A 19,321-nucleotide genomic window follows, 5' to 3' on the forward strand; every position below is an offset into this window, starting at 1 on the left:
ATAAATGATTTACTGTAGTGTCCATATATTGTCAGGTAGAGTTGCAAGGTGTTCTTTTTTTTTTTTTTATAAAGAACTGTCCCTCTGGTGTTTAGTCTCAGTGGTGCAAGAACAACAGTACTGTCCTTTGTTATTTTAATCTATTAAAAAGATACACAATGATTGAATGTCTGAATCCTTATCTTGGCATTTTGTCTGCAGGTGTGATGCGCGTGGACTACGGAGACGTTTCTTCCCGCAAAGACCTCCGTGAGGCCTTGAAGTGCAAACCGTTTTCCTGGTATCTAGAGAACATCTACCCAGACTCCCAGATCCCGAGAAGATACTACTCACTTGGTGAAGTATGAGCTTTCTCATACTCTGATCCTCCATAATGCAACAGATGCAGCAACTGCCCCCCTCGGCATTCTGTCAGATATGTGTTTTCAGAAAGACAGTATCGCTGTGAGATAAATCAGAAAATCTCCAGCAAAGGCTGAACGAAACAAGATAAAAACAAACAGCCCCGGTAGTTTGTATTGAATGCACAGGATGAACAAACAAGGGGATGTTCATGCAATCACTATCGATCCCACAAGTTTAAACTGTTTACACAGTTCTGCTATGAATGTTGGGTAGCTGAGATAAGGCTCATGGATACATTCTACACGGTCTCATGGCACGGCCTTGTGCTGTACTTGTTGAGCAAGAAAATTAATTATTAAAGACAAAAAGTGCCAATATGAGTCAGAATCAGACAGGTTTGTTAATTTTTAACCAGCAAGTTGTACAGTTTGTTATGAAAATATTTGTTCCTTATTCAACAAATCTGAAATTTTTCAGGGCTCAGATTAGTCTGTTCGGCCATCTTTCCACTCACCAAAACTCAACACAATGCAAGGAGCCATGTTCATCATCAACTATGATGGAAGAACAAGATTACTTTAATAAGCAGGGAAAGCATATGCAAAGTAGTTTCTTGAGAAATCAGAACGGGGATTGTGGGAACTGTGCGATAATTTGCAGCTAAACCGTAAGAACTCATGGTTCTTTTTCTAACGTTGTTTGGTGTTTCACTATGGGACTCTCTTTATGTGACCAATTGCTGAAGCTCTAAAGACACCACCTCTGTCAGTGACAACAGGTCCAACTGTGCTAGGGGGCCATGCCCCCTTATATTGCCAGTCGACCGACCCCTCGCACTCATTCTACAGAAGCTCCCTCTAGCACTGCTGACCGGAAGGCTAACATGCTACAACCATAGATTGTATAAAAAATTGGACATAGCGTTTCTGTCAAGGCCTGTTCTCTCAACTTGATCCAATCGTACTCACCTATGGGAGTCGCCATCTTGTCAGACTTTGACTCTGCCTCATAATCCCATTGATGGGGCGTTGGAGTGAGATGCGTCCAGCTGGCTGACGTATGCCTCCAAGGTGAATTGAGGGACAGCGGCTAGCTGTCACTCAAGTGGCCGCGCCCCTAATTATTCATAAACTTTAACCTCAAATAAAATAAAAACTAGCCTGGTACAAAATATTTCACCCCACTCAGTGTTGTCATTGAGATATGACCTTAACATACAGACTAGATTGTTTTTTTCGTACCAGGCCTCAAATAAGTTTAATTATGCTGTGAAAACGCCTGTTTAACATGGGGGTCAATGAGAGATTGCTCTATTGTGAAACCTGTCCCTAGTGGCCACTCGAAGAACTGCAGTGTTGGCACTTGGATCAACCAGGAAGTTGCTGTGTAGGGGGCTTGGTTACAACCCCCGAAGTAAGGCTAAATTAAAAAAAATATTAATCTGTACTTAGCGGTGTACGCCACCATGGTTTCTATGCCCCTGGTTCCTTTGGGGGATCCATCTGTGTTTGATGCCCTCTATTATCACCCATTTGTACCCATAGTGGCGGTGGGGATGAAGTTTGTTTCACTTAAAACAGTGTTGCCCTTAGCCTTAACCACAACAAAGCATGTGAGTGATTTGCTTTATCCATTCAGGTTTGGAGGGCTCACTCTTCGAAAGGTTTGTTCAGGGGAGTTTCCTTACAGAACATTTGGGCTGCTGCAAGCTGGGCCACGCTTCACATCTTTGTGTGGTTTTATAGGCTGGATGTCTTGGGCCTCCCCCATTATAAGATCCCTGTGATAATCATTACCCAGCTCCACTGTATTTATGGCTTCAGGAGAATTGATGCAATGCGGTTTATGTCTCCCACAGTGAAACACCAAACCCGAAGTTAGAAAAATAACTTTGGGTTTCTTAATCTGTTCCGTGGTTGATTGATAAGAGTGAGCTGTTTCACTATTATTTCCCTCCTTGCATAGACACAGAAAGAAACTGATCTAGTTTGACTTACATTGGGGCAGTCCACTGTGGTAATATGAGGGTGCGTGGCTTTAGCGCAGTTTGGCCTGCCTGCCACTGACATACATTGTGTCATTGGAGCGTCCGTAAATGGTCACGCCAAGACAGTTTGAAGAGTGAACCTCCAGGGATCACCTTAAGTAAGCCAAAGCTAATTGTTTTCAAGATAATATAAGTTTTACTTTACTTTTATGAGTTCCTCTTCACACAGAAACGTTTTTTAAGTGACCTGAAATTTCCTCATGATGCCCATGGCTCTGTGTAGACATCAATGCAGTATGGGGTAAATTCCGCGCTGACATGCTGTCTGTAGGATAGATGGGAGCCATTTAAAAGGAATGTCAGTTGACGAATTCATGGTGAAATGAGCTTGTAATCCTCCAACATTCATACAGCTGAGGAGGAGAGATCTGTGCTGCTCTGCTGTACTGTACTTAGCTGATTCGGTCTCCTTTTAGCCCCTGCAGCACCTTAGCTCCTATCTTCCTCTAAAGCAGACCTTTCCGGACTGATTCTCATCCTCCATAACACACAGTCAGCCCTTCTTTAACAGCTGGAACCATTAGGTTTTATATGACTTAATTATGAACGCTATTCTGTTCCTGCATGATAGGCATAATAACTCACTCAGGCAAAATATAGAACCAGCTCAGCTTTAACTCTGGGACTGTGTGAGTTCATTAGAAAGCTGAGTTGACTGTAAAGTTAGTGATAGCAGGGGTTACTCAGATCACTTTTCCATTTCAGCATTAAGATAATGAGTATCATTTGGATAACTTGTTGAAACAGTATCTGTTATATACAGATTAAAGGGCTTAAACTAACAATACTTGTCATTATTCATGTCAGTTATATTGTTGATTAATCATTTTGAATATAAAATGTAAAAAAAGTAGTGAAAAATACCTAACGGGTCTAATACATGGGGGGCTGATGTGGTACAGTGCGGCTCTTCCAGCATGCCCTAATATGTTTGCGTGGCTATTCGTCTAGTTTTTGCTCTCTACATGCGGCTACACGCCCCCCCAATGGGTAAAAACTATATAGAACTGTGTAAAAAAACAACAACCAAGTCCAATCTTTCTACTAATTATTCAAATAAATACCTCATTGTTCCAGAGGCAATGTGAGGAAGCAGAGCAACCTTTGTTTGTGGGTGTTTTTTATTTTTCACATTCAAATAAATCAATCAAATCAATGTGTATCCATGATCATATAGTTGAAGATTTGGAAATTAATGGCTTAATTTGGCTGTGGTGACTGCTGTAAATGTCAGTTTTGTCCGCCACTTACATTTTGTGTAAAGAAGTGTTCCACAACACTGAGGCTGTGATTTGTGTATGAACACATATTTTTTGTATAGTATAATTTCTTGTTTTAACTGACAAACTAAGATATTTTGCTACTTTCACAAATGACAAAAACAAGAAAAAAACAGAAAATAATATCTTATCACAAATGTAGAAAAGATGATTCATCTTTAATAAGAAATATTGAGCGAGACCTGACTGGCTTCTGTTTAAGTTGCTCATAATTGTGAAATTAGCCTGACTAGAGCGACACAAAGTTAATTTAAGTTCAGAGTTGTAACCTTTTAATTCTCTAATTTCTAATTTCCTGCCCACAGATCAGAAATGTTGAGACCAACCAGTGCGTAGACAACATGGGGAGAAAGGAGAATGAGAAAGTTGGCTTTTTCAACTGTCACGGCATGGGTGGAAACCAGGTGAGGAAAAAAGAAGCACTTAAATATCATATTATCAGGAAAGAGTTCAGAGATACTGGAGCACATTTGGGAAAACAAACTTTATTAGAGGACTAACGTTTGTTGCCTCAAGTACCTGTGCTCAAGTTTACTTTGAACCAAATCTCTGAAGTCTCTTCCAATACAAGATTGCCCTACTCAGAGTAGGGCAATCTTGCAGCACCAGACAGCATTTCCCTGTGAGGCGGTGGAAGCGTGTTAAACCTCCTTCCTTCATATAATATTTATTGTTGTAGTCTGGACTCTGCTCTAAAAACCATCTACACACAATGTACAATAAACATTAACTGGAAACATGCTTTTAGGGGTATATTTTTTTACGTGGAATGTAGAATAGATCTCCTGTAGATTAACATTGAACAAGCCAAACCTTTGATACTTCTTTATGCTGGATACATGGGCTTTGGGATTTGGTCTTTGCTAGAAAGCTAGAGGTGATCAGGTTGAATGCAAAGTATGTGTGAATTGCCAACTTTTAAGATAATCCACAGATTTTCGGGTTTTTGCCAAGTTTTTCTTTTCTCGTCCCTAAAGTCCTTTTTTATTTGCATGAAGTCTGTGCCATTTTTAGGATGTTTTGTGCCAAGAATTTGATAGTACATTACTTCGGTCTTGGTCTTCATTGTTCCCTCTGTACTTGCATATTGTGTGTAGCTGCACTACTACATGAGACAGAATCTCAACGTAACCCAGATACAGAAAAACATGGAAAAGGGGGTATAAAGCAATGAAACTGTACTCATTTTGTACATAAAAAAACACAAAAAACACGAAGGCTGTAAAACCAAAAATAAAATCAACAAAAAAATGCATGCAATCATTCACATATCCTCTCATCAAAGGCACTTTCCAGCACAGTGATTGCACACATTTCTAGAAAGCTAAGAGATGATGTCGATGCCTCATCTTCTTAGAGAGACGTCTTGTGTTCCAGGTGTTCTCTTACACGGCGGATAAAGAAATTAGGACAGATGACCTCTGTCTGGACGTCTCCCGCCTCAACGGGCCCGTCGTCATGCTCAAGTGTCACCACATGAAGGGCAATCAGATGTTCGAGTATGATGCTGAGGTAGGATTCATTTTCAACCAAATAATCCATAACCAGGCCTCTATTGCAGATGGCCATTCTGTGCTTCCTGATGTTTTGAAAAATGGATTTGATGAAACACTGATTGATTATATTTGCCAGTGTCATTGGGGAGGATTTGGGTAATGCAAAGTGGAAAAAGAAGTACTGTTTGCTGCCACCAGATGGTGGTGCGTGTCAGTGTTTTAGCAGCACAGAAGTTGCTTTTTCCATCGCAGCAGCTGTGACTCTCCTCTCATGTTCTCTCCTTTCACTTAGTATGTTGGCAAGTGGGAATATGATTCTGAGGTAAGCTGTTCAAGTCATTGATCCTGAGTATAACTCCATAGTCTGATTCCTGGGCTCCGAGTGTTGTGATTAACCCCATAACTCTGTGTAAGTGTCAGTGGTGGTAAGAGTAGATTTTTTTTTTTACTGTTTTTTATCGTTTTTGGCAGAACAAAAAGGAACACTCCTGCACACTGTGCACTTACAGATAAAATCTTAAATGATACAGCGTTTAGGTCTTATGGACCTTCATCAGACATATCATTATACCTGATAAAGGTATGATATGTTGCATCATTAAAGATTTCTGGCTGTAAGCGGACAGTGTGCCAAGTGTTTCTTTTTGTTCTTTGAGACTACACTTCCCTTTCGACCCACCTCTCATCCAGGTGTGCAGAGATGTTTTGAGTATCATTTTTGGCAGAGGAATGAAGCCAAGTCTTTTAATGGATTTGTATCCTAATTTTTCTTTAAAATGAATTACACTTATATACTCGTCACACAAAACTCTGCAAACCAGATACACTAAGTCAGGTACATTTATTTAAAACAAATGCAGTCTAATACAACAGTTTTGCAAAAAACTTGCTGATTTTTGTTTTAGAGTGGTGTTGATTCAACTGTATGATTATTATGGAGGATGTAGTTTGCATTATACATAAAGGTGTTTCTGTTGATTAATCTACCCTAATTGAGATAAATGAGGCGGACAAAATTATAGAAACAACTCGCAGGTTGAAAAACAAACCTAATCCTCATACATTCTTATATTGTGTGGTACATCTCAGACCTTATGGCCTACAAGACACAATCATGCGAGACACTATTGTGTATACACAACATGTAAATGTGTGAGTGAGTGACAGCTCATTCATAGTAGCACCAAAAGATTAGATGAATGACAAAACAACCCGCTCTCACTACCACTTGCCAAATACAGTAACTTGGTCAGTGGCCCTCAGCGTCTGATACTGACTCACGAAGCACCCTTTAGTGTTTTTATGACACGCACAAGGATTTCACTACTTGACTGTGGCACTGTGAGATGACGTTTAAAGAGGGACAATGTCTGAGTGAGGAGGAGGTCAGGATGGATGGATTGTTCAAACATAGTACTGGGTGCATACTCTTCTTACTAAAGGTTATATCTTTTAACGAGTAAAAACCCACATATAACTCTCTTTAACAGGGTTAAACACATGGCATGCAAAAACTTGTAACACTAATGATTGTATATTTACAAAATACATCACCAAACGGGGTGTATTTATATCCTACCTATGTCTGACAGTAGAAAAGGCCACTATAAACTTTAGTAAGGCCTAGTCAGGCAAAACCAAACAAACCTTAGTAAGACCCTCTTATGCTCCAATTAATTTACAATCTCTCTGTCTCCCACTCTCCAACTGACTATGGGCGCTCGCTCATGTTTAACCAACCAGATTTTGCTGTAGTCTCCCTAAGCCATCTGAATAATACTGATACTGCCAAGCTTTAAATCTGTTCTCTCTGCTGCTGTCAGTTGTTACTACAGTGCAAACAGATGCAACCCTCCTCCACCTTCATTCACCTCCAGTCTAAATCACTTCCAGTGCCCAGTCCTGCTCCACATCATTCAGCAAACTTGTTTCACCACCACCAGAGTCTAGACCCCAGGGGGGAATATTCTTCTATTATTCTATTCTAACCATATAACAAAAGACTCTTCACAATTGAGTAGTAATACATGTATTCTTCACTCTAATGAAGTGTCTCCTGGTACAAATTTGTGATCATCCTCGTCAAACAAACACAGGACTTTTACCCAGGAGAACGTTACTATATCCTGCGTGAAACTAAAAGTCAAGGTTGACTCATTTTAACTTATGTCATGCACATAACCTACATAAGTTATGTTACAATCATACCTATTTTAACCCAAACTGTGATATTTTCCTTAATGTAAACCCTGCACATTGAAGAAATGGTATCAAAGGGTCTTAACCAAGTTAGAAGTGAAAATGCATTTGACAAAGCCACAAAAAAATTGCATACTAAACAGCAGAGGTTAATTTTTCTTTATATTCCTTGTTATTCAAGTTGCGATATTCTTACAATTTCAATATTATATCAAACACAGACATAGGCTCTTACATAGAAAACAGACATTGAATCTCATAGGAGAACACAAATATTCTCCTCAAGCCCGGTTGACTCAGAACTGGAAGTGCATTAGGGATTACACAACACAAAAAGCATCTTTTTTATTAACAATTTATGCATTTTCTTTTAAGCCACTGGGAGACATTTAGAAAAGACTGCACTGAATCTATCAGTGATTGAGATGTCCTATTGCTGACATGTAGATATGACAAGGTGAGGAAGCCTGGAGGCCTTTCCCATCAAGCACTGAACAAACCCTAGGAGAAATCCTTTCATTTCACTTTGTTCTCTGGTTGCATTCTTAACATTGAAAACGAATTGAATAATTCATAACGAAGAGCACCGGTCTCTGTTATAAACAGCATTGGGGTTTGAGCTCTGTTAGTGGCCAAGATTATTTTAAGACCAAGTGTGATGGACAGGGGCCAAATCCTGAGTGAATACAGTACCATTAACATTTCATCTGTTCATCAGTTTCACTTTCACAGGAATACCTGACTCTTCCATATTCCTGCTGTATTCATTCACACCTGTGACAGACAGTTTTCCTTCTTTTCCCCCTGCTCTGCTGTTTCATCCAAAAAATAAGCTGCTTCGTCCAGCAATTCTGCTGTCGGGCGGAAACCTTGTATCTCCATTTTTTGACATTTCTATTTTATTCATAAATATGTGCTATTGGTCACACTCTGTGTGGGTTTTATAAAGTTTTAACAAATTAAAAATATTAAAAAGAGGTTGTGAATAAACCTTGTAGCTCCATTGGATCCTCAAATTGACGGCAGAACCTTGTAGCTCCACCCCCTCTTCATTCGGAATGAAGTAGGCAAGCTGACAGTTCACCTACTTTACAAGGCGAGTTGATCGATTAGATAAGCGGAGCGCTTTATAAAATGTTTTAAAATTAGCCAGTTAGTAGCAAACTCACATCCCGTAAGGTTCTGACCAACAACCAGCCCTCTGATGATGAGGTCACTGTACTGACACAAATCACACAATTCAGGTCACGTTGCCGTGTGACACAGCATGAGCCCCGGACCTAACCTGATGCTCGCCAGGTGAATTTCGTTCTGTCCTGCTTCACTCATACATCTGGGATTGCTCTATAGGAAAAAGGATAATGATAAACTTCTTGTCCATCATCTTTATTGACGTGCTACTTCAACCACTCAAATCGAAAAAACAACGACACTGACGAGAGCAACGCGGGAAAAGCTAAACCCGGTCGGGAGAAGGGCGAAAACATTGTTTCCATCAACAAAAGCCTTCAGAGCCGTTCTCTCGTTTCCTTTTAAAAAAGAAATATTCGCTAGATTGGACAACACGGATGAAATAGCAGCATCGATGTTGATGCCTGCTTACTCGATGTGTGACGCCATTGTTTTCTGAATCACAACAGTCGCTTCTCCACTACGTCACGTCCTGATTGGCTTGACCACCTGAAATCACTTTCCTATGGAGCGATCCCAGATGGTTGAGTGGAGCTAGGCGGAGTCAAGGCAGAAGCAAGGCGGAACGAAATTCATCTGGCGAGAGTCAGGTTAGCCTGGACCCACTAACCAACGAAATTAAAGTGTTTCTGTCCAAGACATGCAAGTCAAAAACATCTGACATGCTCACTGTTTAGACAGGGAGTTAGACATGGTCAGTCTTATAAAGTCAGAGACTATCACTCTATGTAAACAAGCAAAAATTTAAACTAAAGTGTGCTCTGTCTTCCTCTGACTGCCCGCAACTATATGAAAACCACCGCCGCAAAAAACTGCAAGGGACCTGCATGTCCCGCTACAGCTACACTACACTTTGTAAGCTGTTTATTGCTGATAATGGAATGTGACGCAGTTATTAGCTCCATATTTGCTAGTCAAAAAACCTCATTAGTCCATTTGAGTTTGATTGTTGTTAAATATTTATAATATAACGATATCTACCAATATATGACCATATATAAAGACACAATACCAACTTGGAGGATGCAGAGTTAATTTGTTTTAAAAATACAGAGTTTTGTTTATTTCCTGAAAAATGACCATTTTGGACACAAGAGGTTTCCGCCTGACAGCGACGATATAATAGTTACATAAATTGGGAACCCAAAATTACAAATGTATATATTATTTTATTTCACATAATATTAATTTGGTATACAAGTGAAATTTTGCATTTGTGTAACAGACTAATGCATCACTGTATTATATTATTTTTATAAATGAGAGGTGTCAGGTTGTCTCAAAGATAGGTAAGCAGCCATAATTTTTTTTTTTCAGTGTTATTTTTTCAGTATTATTTAATTCACACCTGGGCAGGTGTGTAGGCACATGCAATTACATGACACAAAAAAGTTTCCTGCACACTGATAAGCACTGATAAAAGACAACGTTTCAATCATGGATATCACAAACAAAAGTCTAAAGATGCAAATGATCTTAAAGCTACGATCTGGTAGAGTGCATCAAATGGTGACATGGTACACAGTCCCTTTTTAGATAAATAAATATGGAACAGCTTTACAGTAATATCGCCTTCATGTCATATAGGATAGATGGAAGCGATGGGAAATATTCCCATGTGAACAATTTACAAGCGTTCTGTGCATTGACAATAACACCATATCCATTACGTTTAGTTATGCTTAACAGCAGTCTCTGGCCGATATGAGGCGTTCATATATGCTATGTTAGATATAATGACGAATTTCCTCAGACGTGCTATTGCTATTGAATGCTATTTACTCTCAGAAAGTCGCTTATGACAATAAATCTGATTTGATATGAATGTGGCATAAAGCTGCAGATCCTATCGATCAGTGTCCTGAGATAACTTTTGTTATGATTTGGCACTATAAATAAAATTGAATTGAATCAAAATGAGGGAGCATATATCAAAACATCTAAGACAAATTTAACCTCAGTTACCACATCAATTATTGCTAAAAAACAAAAACTAATATATGTAAAAATCACAAATGTATAATATATATACGCTATATATACTATACAGTATACATTTTCACATATATTGTTTATCTCATTTTAAGGACGGTTTATCAATTATTGATGCAGTAATTGTCTCAGTTGAAATTTGAGTCAGATGCTTTGATATCTGCTTCATACTGTGAATTTGATGCCTGATGCAGGTCCATGACCAAAACGTTATCTCTCTCACAAAACCAGTGCTGACAGTGTGCAGAAATAAAGTCCAGTCTTAATTAAACAACACACCTTTTCTATTTGAATTAACTGTCACTGAACATAAAATTATCACCTCTTATTAAACTGAAACTTTTCCATTTTGAAAAAAGGTGATTATTTTCACTGACCGTGTCTGTGAAGAACAGATGGATTCATTTAACAATAACTGATGGCTCTCAGACTTACCTCCACTACCATCTGTCCCTTTCACTCCTGGCTCACCGCAGAAGCACATCTTTCTCCACATCATCACCCAATCATGTCTGACCATCAGCCGTCTGGAGGACGGCACCTTTGGCCCCACAGTGGAGTACTGTAACAACAGTCCCATACAGGCCTGGATCCTCCACAACTACACACAGCTGGAAGTCGCTAGACGCCTTTACTTCAGTCCCACTGATTATTTTCTCTAAGATGAAGGAGGTGAGCAGGTTAGTGCAATTTAAGCTTTGAGTAGAAGCTGGTGCTCATTTTAGCTGCTCGGTAGTGATGCAATTTGTCATTAGCATTGCTAGAAGTAGATTAGTTTGACCTGTTTGGGCTTCAATAGTCACCTTTGTAGCTGATTGTTGTCTCCATTTTAATAGGACCCTTTTATCTTTTTGTTTTTGTCAGTCGGGGCAGATGAATGCAGGGCTTGATAGTATGTTGTTGATCGTTCAGGTATTAGTCCGAATGTGCATGCAAATTGTTTAAAGGCGCATTAAGTAGCTTTTTACAGGTGACCTTTCATTGGGAACGTATGATGACAGGGGCAGAGGCACATCAAGCAATGACAGATGTCCCATCAAAATGGTTCTGTGTAAAAGATGCTATCTGCAAGACCTTTAGCCAGTCTTCATGCTAAATTAGATCTCATTTGACATTCATTTTCCCACATAAATATTTTATTTTGATGTGAAAATCCACCGGCTGCCCCTGGACTGCCTGCGTTCGGCTAATGAGACCGGAGTATGAGGAGGACGTGTTTATTTTTAGCTGATTATCTACGTCCTGGACTGATTGAAATGGGCTAACCATTGTTTGCAAATTCTTTTGAAGTGATACTTCATTGTGAACCTGCCTTTCATGGCCCTGGCCTCTCAGGCCACTCTACTATTGGCCTGAAGCAGCTGTGTACACTTTGTGTCATGTACATATTGTCAAACCAATGAATCCCAATCATCAGTGCTTTTCACCATCCAGCCCACTTATTTGCACACTTTTGTAAGGAACTCGGGTTGTCATGATACTAGAATTTCAAATACGATACTGTTGCCAGGAACATACTCACCACTATTTTCGATACCACAGGGAGAAAATGACAATAAATGAAGATAAATAACAAAAAAAAATGAAGGCAGAATTTTTAAAATAAAGATTAGAACAATACGACAAGTTGTCGGCGTAGTGAAAATAAGAAAGAAACACATAACTGAAGGGTGAATATAAATATGAAGCATATGTTCAAGTTATCTTCATTGTTTTATTGTGTTGTAAAGCTCAGGTATTTCTGTGGACATTAAATGATTCCATAAAGGAGGTTAATCCTTGGATTCAGTTGGTGAATAAGTTGTTGTTAGTCAGGTTTCTCCACAGTGTAAACAGGGATCTGATCCATGCTAATGTATTCAGCTACAGTCCCGTTTATCTTCTGTGTTTCTGGTAACATGGCTCCATATTATTGCTGCTGATTAAATAGAGTTGGTAGAGCAGACTGCCACTGTTTCTGTCTCGTTGCTGGTTGACTTTTCAGACACGTTATTGTGTCATCCTGTTAAATTAAATGTATTAATGTTAGATGGGCAGGACTGATGATATAAGAGGCATACCTCCACTGTTAACAGCACTTTTGCTTTGTTAATTTTTTACTAAAACTGGTAGTGAAGGTCCTCCAGCAGCAGCGCTAGCTGTGTTCAGTCAGCTCAGTGTTGTTAACCTGATGAACCAGTGTTCATATGCTCAGAGAGACAAGCTGTAGCGTCTGGGTGATGTTATGCGTCACTGTTGACTGGTTGGTATCTAATCCGATTTTTGTATTGAGTATTGATTTTTTTGAAGTAACGTTTTTTGTCTCTGTATTTCTGTGTTTTTTGTTTTCCTTCTTTTTCTAGTCCGCCTATTTCGTTGTGCTGCTTTATGCAGTGTTTGCACCTCACAGTCACAGTATTGTTAGATCTCTCAGAAAGCAAAAGAGCAATTTCACTGTAGCATGCCACAGTTTTTGTGTGCAAGCAGAGAAAATTGGGTAAGGAGCTCCCAGGGCTAACGGTGTGTGTCAGACTTGAGCCAGTAAAGTGACCTGCTCTTAGATGGCCTGATTCCGCTGTTCACACTCAGAGGTCCTCGTAGTATAGCCGGCACTAGAGAGCATGTACACAAGAGCGGGGCACCATTAGAGCAAATGAGACTGTTACCTGACTCTGCCTTGAGATAAAAGGAATCTGCTGTTTTTGTATTTCCCACAAAAAACAGCCCAGTCCTCTAGATCACCAGAGTCAGCTGAAGATCACATCAAACACGAACTCTTGTGCCCTTCAGTAGGTCCGCTGTGCTGCTTGGTGACAAAGAGGATAATGCACCTCAACAGGAGCTTACTGTGAGAAACCGTCCTCATTTAATTAGCTGGTCTCAGCTGTGCACACACTCAGCGACTTGCTCCGGAGACGCTGGCTGGTTTGTTGGGAGGCTGAGATGGGAGTTTTCTCTGCCCCAAAGGAGGCGTGAAATAATTATGAGCAAAGGACAAGACTTTTCACATTTCTAGTATTTTATTAAATGTGGAAAGGTTTTTCTACCCTCTGCCGTCACTCTCCTTTTCTTTCATCTGTGCCACTAGAGTAAGTTTGGATCTTTTAATGAAAAGAAAAAAATACTCTTCTCATTATTGCCTAAACCAGGTTCTTATGATTTATAGATTATATCTACCTCCAGTTCAAAGAAGCTCTATATACGAATGAGCCTTTAAATAGAAGCATTTGTTTACTGCTTGTGATTTGCAAATCCTGTAAAATAGAGTTCCTGTTTTTTTAGACTAGCTGCTGTTTTTTTTTTTTTTAAATTAATCAAGACAAATCTGTAGTGGAGCGCTACCTTTATTGTTCTTCTCTCTAGTTTTTCGGCAGTTGTGTAAGGTTGAACGCCACCTGCTCTCTTTGTTCTTGCTCTGTTTGAACAAATGTGCCCTTTAGGGTGGGCCGCAGTGTGTACTTCAGGAAATGTGTGTGTGTGTATGTGTGTGTTTGTCTCTATTTGTGTCCGTGTGTGTGTGTGTGTGTATGTGTGTTTGTGTGTGTGTGCACTTCTTTGTATCCAGGCAGAGGATGTCAGGCCCTTGTGTTTTATAGCTCCAGATCAAATATGGCCTGAGTGTCTCTGTGTGCTCATTAGTCTGAATATCCTCTGTCAACAGTCAAAGCACAGTCTTGTTTTGATAAAGAATTATGCTGCAACTGCAGCACAGAAATCATGCCAATGCTCACGTTTTAATGTTGCTCACGGTTTGTAGATGTTCACATGTATTTTCTTTCATGTGTGCTCTGAAAATGGCGCAGACTGGTGAAACTGAGGTGAATTCTTAGTTTGTGATCATAAATGTTGCACGTTTTCTTTAAAATCCCTCCATTTACAAACATTACAGTGCTCACTGGTGTCTCAGTAGCACCTATATCTTTATTTCTAGCATAATTCCCCCAATTTCTCTTGTGCCATTGTTTTCCTCTCTGCTTCTCCTTCCACCTCTCTGCATGTGATCATTAGGAAGAGAAAAGCAACTCAAGTGAGGAGCGAAATTGCGGAAGTGTGTAACTTCTTAGGGAATGAACATAAATGGTTAATCAAGGCCATTGAAAGCTTTTCTTGCAGTTGTTAGTGGGGGGTGTTATCTCTGGAGCCTTTGTGGCAGATAGCCCGTGATTTCTGTGGTACTTGAGTTCAGCTCATCACAGCAGGTGTGTTTTTCCAGTCTGGACATTTTAAAAGAGCTTCTTCTGTCTTTTCTGGTTCATGTGATAGAAGAGTAAACAGACAGGACTGGCAGGGGAGAGTAGAGCAGGAGATACTTTTAAGAGGACTTGGTATCCTGAAGAGTAAGTGGGTTATAAACAAATTAAATAGTGCATGACTTTTCTTAGGTGTAACTATATGAACAGAGAAAGAGAACAGCCTGCTGTCCCGCCACCTGCCTGCACCTCTGTGTTTGCCTGTCAACTCCAAACTAAAATGTTGAACCGAAAACCGTAAGAATCTGCTGCAGACAGAGAAATCCTTCCTGTAAAGTGGCCAATGACAACAGTCTTCCCACCAACAGGAGCCTCAATTCTCTGAGCAGCATCAGTGCATGTTATGTCGTACAAGGGGCACGACTCTCACTTTTTCTGGACTAGAACATCCTGCTCTCTTGTGCCTATTGTTTTTTCTTGCTCCAGCTCCAGTTACTTTAGGTTACATGCTCAGGCCATTTGCTTGGGTTGAAAGGTATTTTTGTGAATGTGGGAAATCAATATGTGGAAGTGTGTCTGTGAGGGTCCATCTTAGTCATCCAAGCTGTGTCTGGAATTAAAGGGGACATATCATGAAAAAATAACTTTTTCAATACACTTGGGTATCTGGAGTGCCTACTAACCTATAAACTGTGGAACAAGACAGTTTTTGCGGGCTGCCTGGATCAGAAAACATGGGATTCAATAACATGTTTGGCTCTGATGTCAAGTACAGGCTCATTAGAATATGCCCCTCATCTGAGTATCTCCACCCCATCTTGAGAAATACCTTTAAAAAGGTGCACCATATTTTTCTCCCAAGCCAATCAGAACAGACTGGGCTTTTCGGGATGGGGGCTTAAAAAGACTGCTTCTGATGTCTCCACTATCTGGCTTAGCGCGAAAAATTGTTATTGGTTTAAAGAAATACCATTCTCGGAACCTATATGCTACAGTATCTGTCTGGCTGACGACAAATAAGCCTCTGGGGGCAAAGGCTGATAATTGTTTACAATCTGATGTGCAACTTGAGCCGCGAGAATGGAGTTGGAGTTGGGAGACAGCGTCTCTATAAACAAATAGCTGCGTATGAATGCAGATGAATAATAACAAAAAGCTTGTGAAAAGCTAAATCTTCGTCAGACAATTGCTATCCAAGCGGATTGTCTACCTGCACGCAACCGTGAAAAAACACTATTGGTAAATACTACATGGACTAAAAATTGAGTTTCTGTTTTAAAGTAGTGCTGGGCGGTTGTTGATCGCGGACTATGCTTCCAGGTGTATTGGATTTCCCCCGGAGAAGAATTGAAATCACAAAAGAACTCTCGAAACGAACAATAAATTATGCAGAATCTGTGTGTTTGTATGTTATGGTGTACATGTTTATATGTAAATGCCTGTCACTTTGTCCTTTTCTCTCTCCAGCGTCTCACCCTGCTGCATGTGAACAGCAACCAGTGTTTGGACATGCCGTCTGAGGAGGACAAGATGGTCCCCACCCTGAGAGACTGCAACGGCAGCCGCGCGCAGCAGTGGTTGCTCCGTAACATGACCCTGAGCGTCTGATCCCTGGTCTCACCTCTCTCCCCCACCACTCTGTCCTCATCCTAACCAGTCCTGGCTCTCCACACCCCCGCCAGGTGGCTCTTCCCACAGCACACCATACGCCTCTTCCTGTAACAGCCTGGCTAGTGAATACAGAGATCCAGGCAGCAGTGGCTTATCTTCCATTATGGAGACGTCTCCTTTTACAGCTCGCTACGGGTTTGAGAGAAGCTGCACCTGCCGCTCAGGCGACATGACGAGCAGTGGCTTTGGTGTATGAGCAGGGAGAACGATGTATGGGGTCTGTGCACCGAGACCATTGAAATCAAAACACTCACTGTGTCCGCCAGCTGCTAGCCGTGCATCAACTGCCACTTAGCTGCTGGACAAACAATTAAACAGAAGAGCATCTAAAACAAAACTGTTGCAAAGCACGTCTCTGTGATGGTCTGCACTGTAAATGACCTTCCTTGTGAGGAGTACATATGCAGTGTACTGTTGTCCACTGTAAAATCTGAAAACAAGACTGTTGTCGTGATGACTGCTGCTCATCCCCTCTCCATATCAGTGTCTGAGTTACATTCAAAGAACAGGAAGTGATGATGTCGATAGAGCCCGACCAATACTGTTTTTGTGAAGCCGATAACCATGTTGATAATTGAGGGGTAAAACGACTGATAATGCGCTGATATTTGGTTTTAAAGTCAAATATTGTGTATATTTTTCCATTTTAAAATGTCAACGCCTGCCTCACATGCTGCTGACTGAGGAGCAAACTTCTTGGTTTTGACTTTTAACAAACAAATGATATAAGCCATCTGTAGGACCCAATAAGTAAACAAATAAGTACATGAGTCAACATCTATATATATATATATATATATCTATATATATATATATATATATATATATATATATATATATATATATACTTTATATATACACACACACACACGCACACACACTGGAGATCAGAATGAGAGAACAAATTATTAATACTTGATTTATTCTGAAATACTATTTTTTACTGTTCAAAAAATGATAGAATATCTGTTGTGGCTACACCACTGCTGTACTAGCATGTGGAGGAAGTGTAGAGACCCTTGTTTTGAATGACTTCAGCACATCTGCGCCCACAGGACATCACTAGTTTCTCACACTGCTCTGGTTTGATCTTGGTCCATTCTTCTTCAGTCTCTTCCACAGTTCCGTAACTGTAGTGGGTTTCTAAGCCATTACTTTGTTTCCAAGGATTTTCCAGAGATTATCTATGGGGTTTAGATCTGCAGAAGAATGGAGCAAGGGTCTCTACACTTCCTATTCATTTTTAATCCAATAGTCCTAAGAAAAAATGTTTAAATCTTCTCTTCTGACACAATGGTTAGTGTTCTCTAATTGTGCTCGCTGTTTTTTTCACAAAATAAAGTTTTTTTGTTGAAGTGCTTTGGTTATTTAAAACAATGTGCTAGTACAGCACAGGTATAGCCACAGCGGATATTTTATTAAATTCTGAACAATAAAAAAAAGCAGTATTTCAGAAAAAGTCAAGTTCTTATAATTTGTTCTCTAATTTCGATCTCCAGTGTATATATAACTATTTTTATTTCAGTTTGCCTTTAAACAAATAACAGAAAAAATATTTTTTATTAGGAATCCTTAAATTTGGATATTAGACATTAGAACATACACTGAGCATTTAACATACCTCAAACATATCTTCGGCATCTGAAATGCAGTTTCTCGTTCATTATCAGCTGACATATAGTCAGATGATAATATATCTGTGATAATCTAAACGGCTGATTTATTGTTCGGGCTCTAGTTGTTAAGTTGGATTTCTGTTGCGAAAAAAATATTAATGAATAGAGTGCAGCTATAACACCCTCCTAGATTAATCACACAATGTTTCATATTAGTGAAACAGGAATTACAGTTTGAAAATGTGAGGCAGCTCTTTCTGTGTACAGAAGTTTTTTTTATAACAGGCTTTTTTTTGAAGAAATGAAAGAAGTGGCTGCGGAAAAGGAAGTAGCAAGTAATCTGGACCCTTCTGTGAGTACATACAATTGATTTTGAATGAATGTAAGAGTTTCCCTAAATGATAACGACTGTTCTGAAATATTTGAAAGGGGTAGTTTGTGTTTTTTTTAAAGTGTGGTTGTACTGTATGGGGCACTTAATCATAGTCATTGTATTACCTACAGAAGATGGCGGTCTGCACATCCCCAGTTTGGAGAAGCAGGCAGGACAGGCACAGACGCTAAGAAATGTACTGCTGTGGATGTAGACAGCAGCCTAACGTATTTTAGCCACCTGAAAAAGGCTCATCTAGTGGTAACATTTTCACTGCCTAACCTTGGCGTCAGATCCTCTTGTCCGTCAGGGAACTGAAGCCGCTATCTATACTCTCTGAAGAACCACCAGACTCCTTTGATGAAAACGAGAGTTGCTGGTCTACTACTGCCTCAATCCGTTAGTTTGTTTTATTGTGTGTCTTTGGTGTTGTAAAGAGTTAGTTTGGATTCACCAAAGTCACGGAATAACACAAACTCACTGAAGCAGCAGTAGACCAGTAACTCCTGTGTCATGTGAGGTAAAATTACTACCTTTTTCAAAGGAGTCTGGTGGCTTTGAAGAGAGCATGGATGAATATAAAGGCTTCAGCTTCCCGTCAGAAGGCAAGGTAAAGTGGTGAAAATCTTCTAAATATAACCCGATATTGATTTTTATAGATGAGCTTACAAAGTGAAGGCATGCTGACTGCCATCTCCTGTAGGTAATGCATTGGATATGTATTAGTACCTCATACATCCCCATTTAAAAATAGTCAAACCAAACCCTTTTAACTGCACTGTTATCACAGCTGTCTGAGAATGTTGTTAAAGTTACGTGTGCCTTTAGATAGTTCTTTTGTATTGTGTTTTTATGATTGGTTTTCGGAACATTTTTGATTTATTTTGGTGTGAAAAAGAAGAATGTTAAATCTATTTTAGTTTTGAGGAAAAACAAACAAAC

General features: G+C 39.8%; 1 protein-coding gene across 3 annotated transcripts in view; it reads left to right on the forward strand.

Moving 5' to 3' along the window:
- Window positions 1-16,327, forward strand: part of galnt13 (polypeptide N-acetylgalactosaminyltransferase 13) — a gene marked incomplete at both ends in the record, with an annotated part of 36,712 nt that extends 20,385 nt beyond the window's left edge. Inside the window, 5 exons of one of the 3 annotated variants that reach the window (XM_083922030.1) lie at window positions 202-341; window positions 3,978-4,076; window positions 5,050-5,184; window positions 5,461-5,490; window positions 11,027-11,212. In XM_083922030.1, coding sequence (XP_083778156.1) covers window positions 202-341; window positions 3,978-4,076; window positions 5,050-5,184; window positions 5,461-5,490; window positions 11,027-11,212 — 590 coding nt within the window. Of the gene's footprint in view, window positions 1-201; window positions 342-3,977; window positions 4,077-5,049; window positions 5,185-5,460; window positions 5,491-11,026; window positions 11,213-16,186 lie in introns of those variants that run through there. The other 2 variants (XM_083922032.1, XM_083922031.1) reach the window with 2 other exon arrangements.
- Between the last annotated feature and the right edge of the window lie 2,994 nt (window positions 16,328-19,321).

The sequence above is a fragment of the Echiichthys vipera genome (assembly GCF_963691815.1).
Source record: "Echiichthys vipera genome assembly, chromosome: 10".
Taxonomy (NCBI): domain Eukaryota; kingdom Metazoa; phylum Chordata; class Actinopteri; order Perciformes; family Trachinidae; genus Echiichthys; species Echiichthys vipera.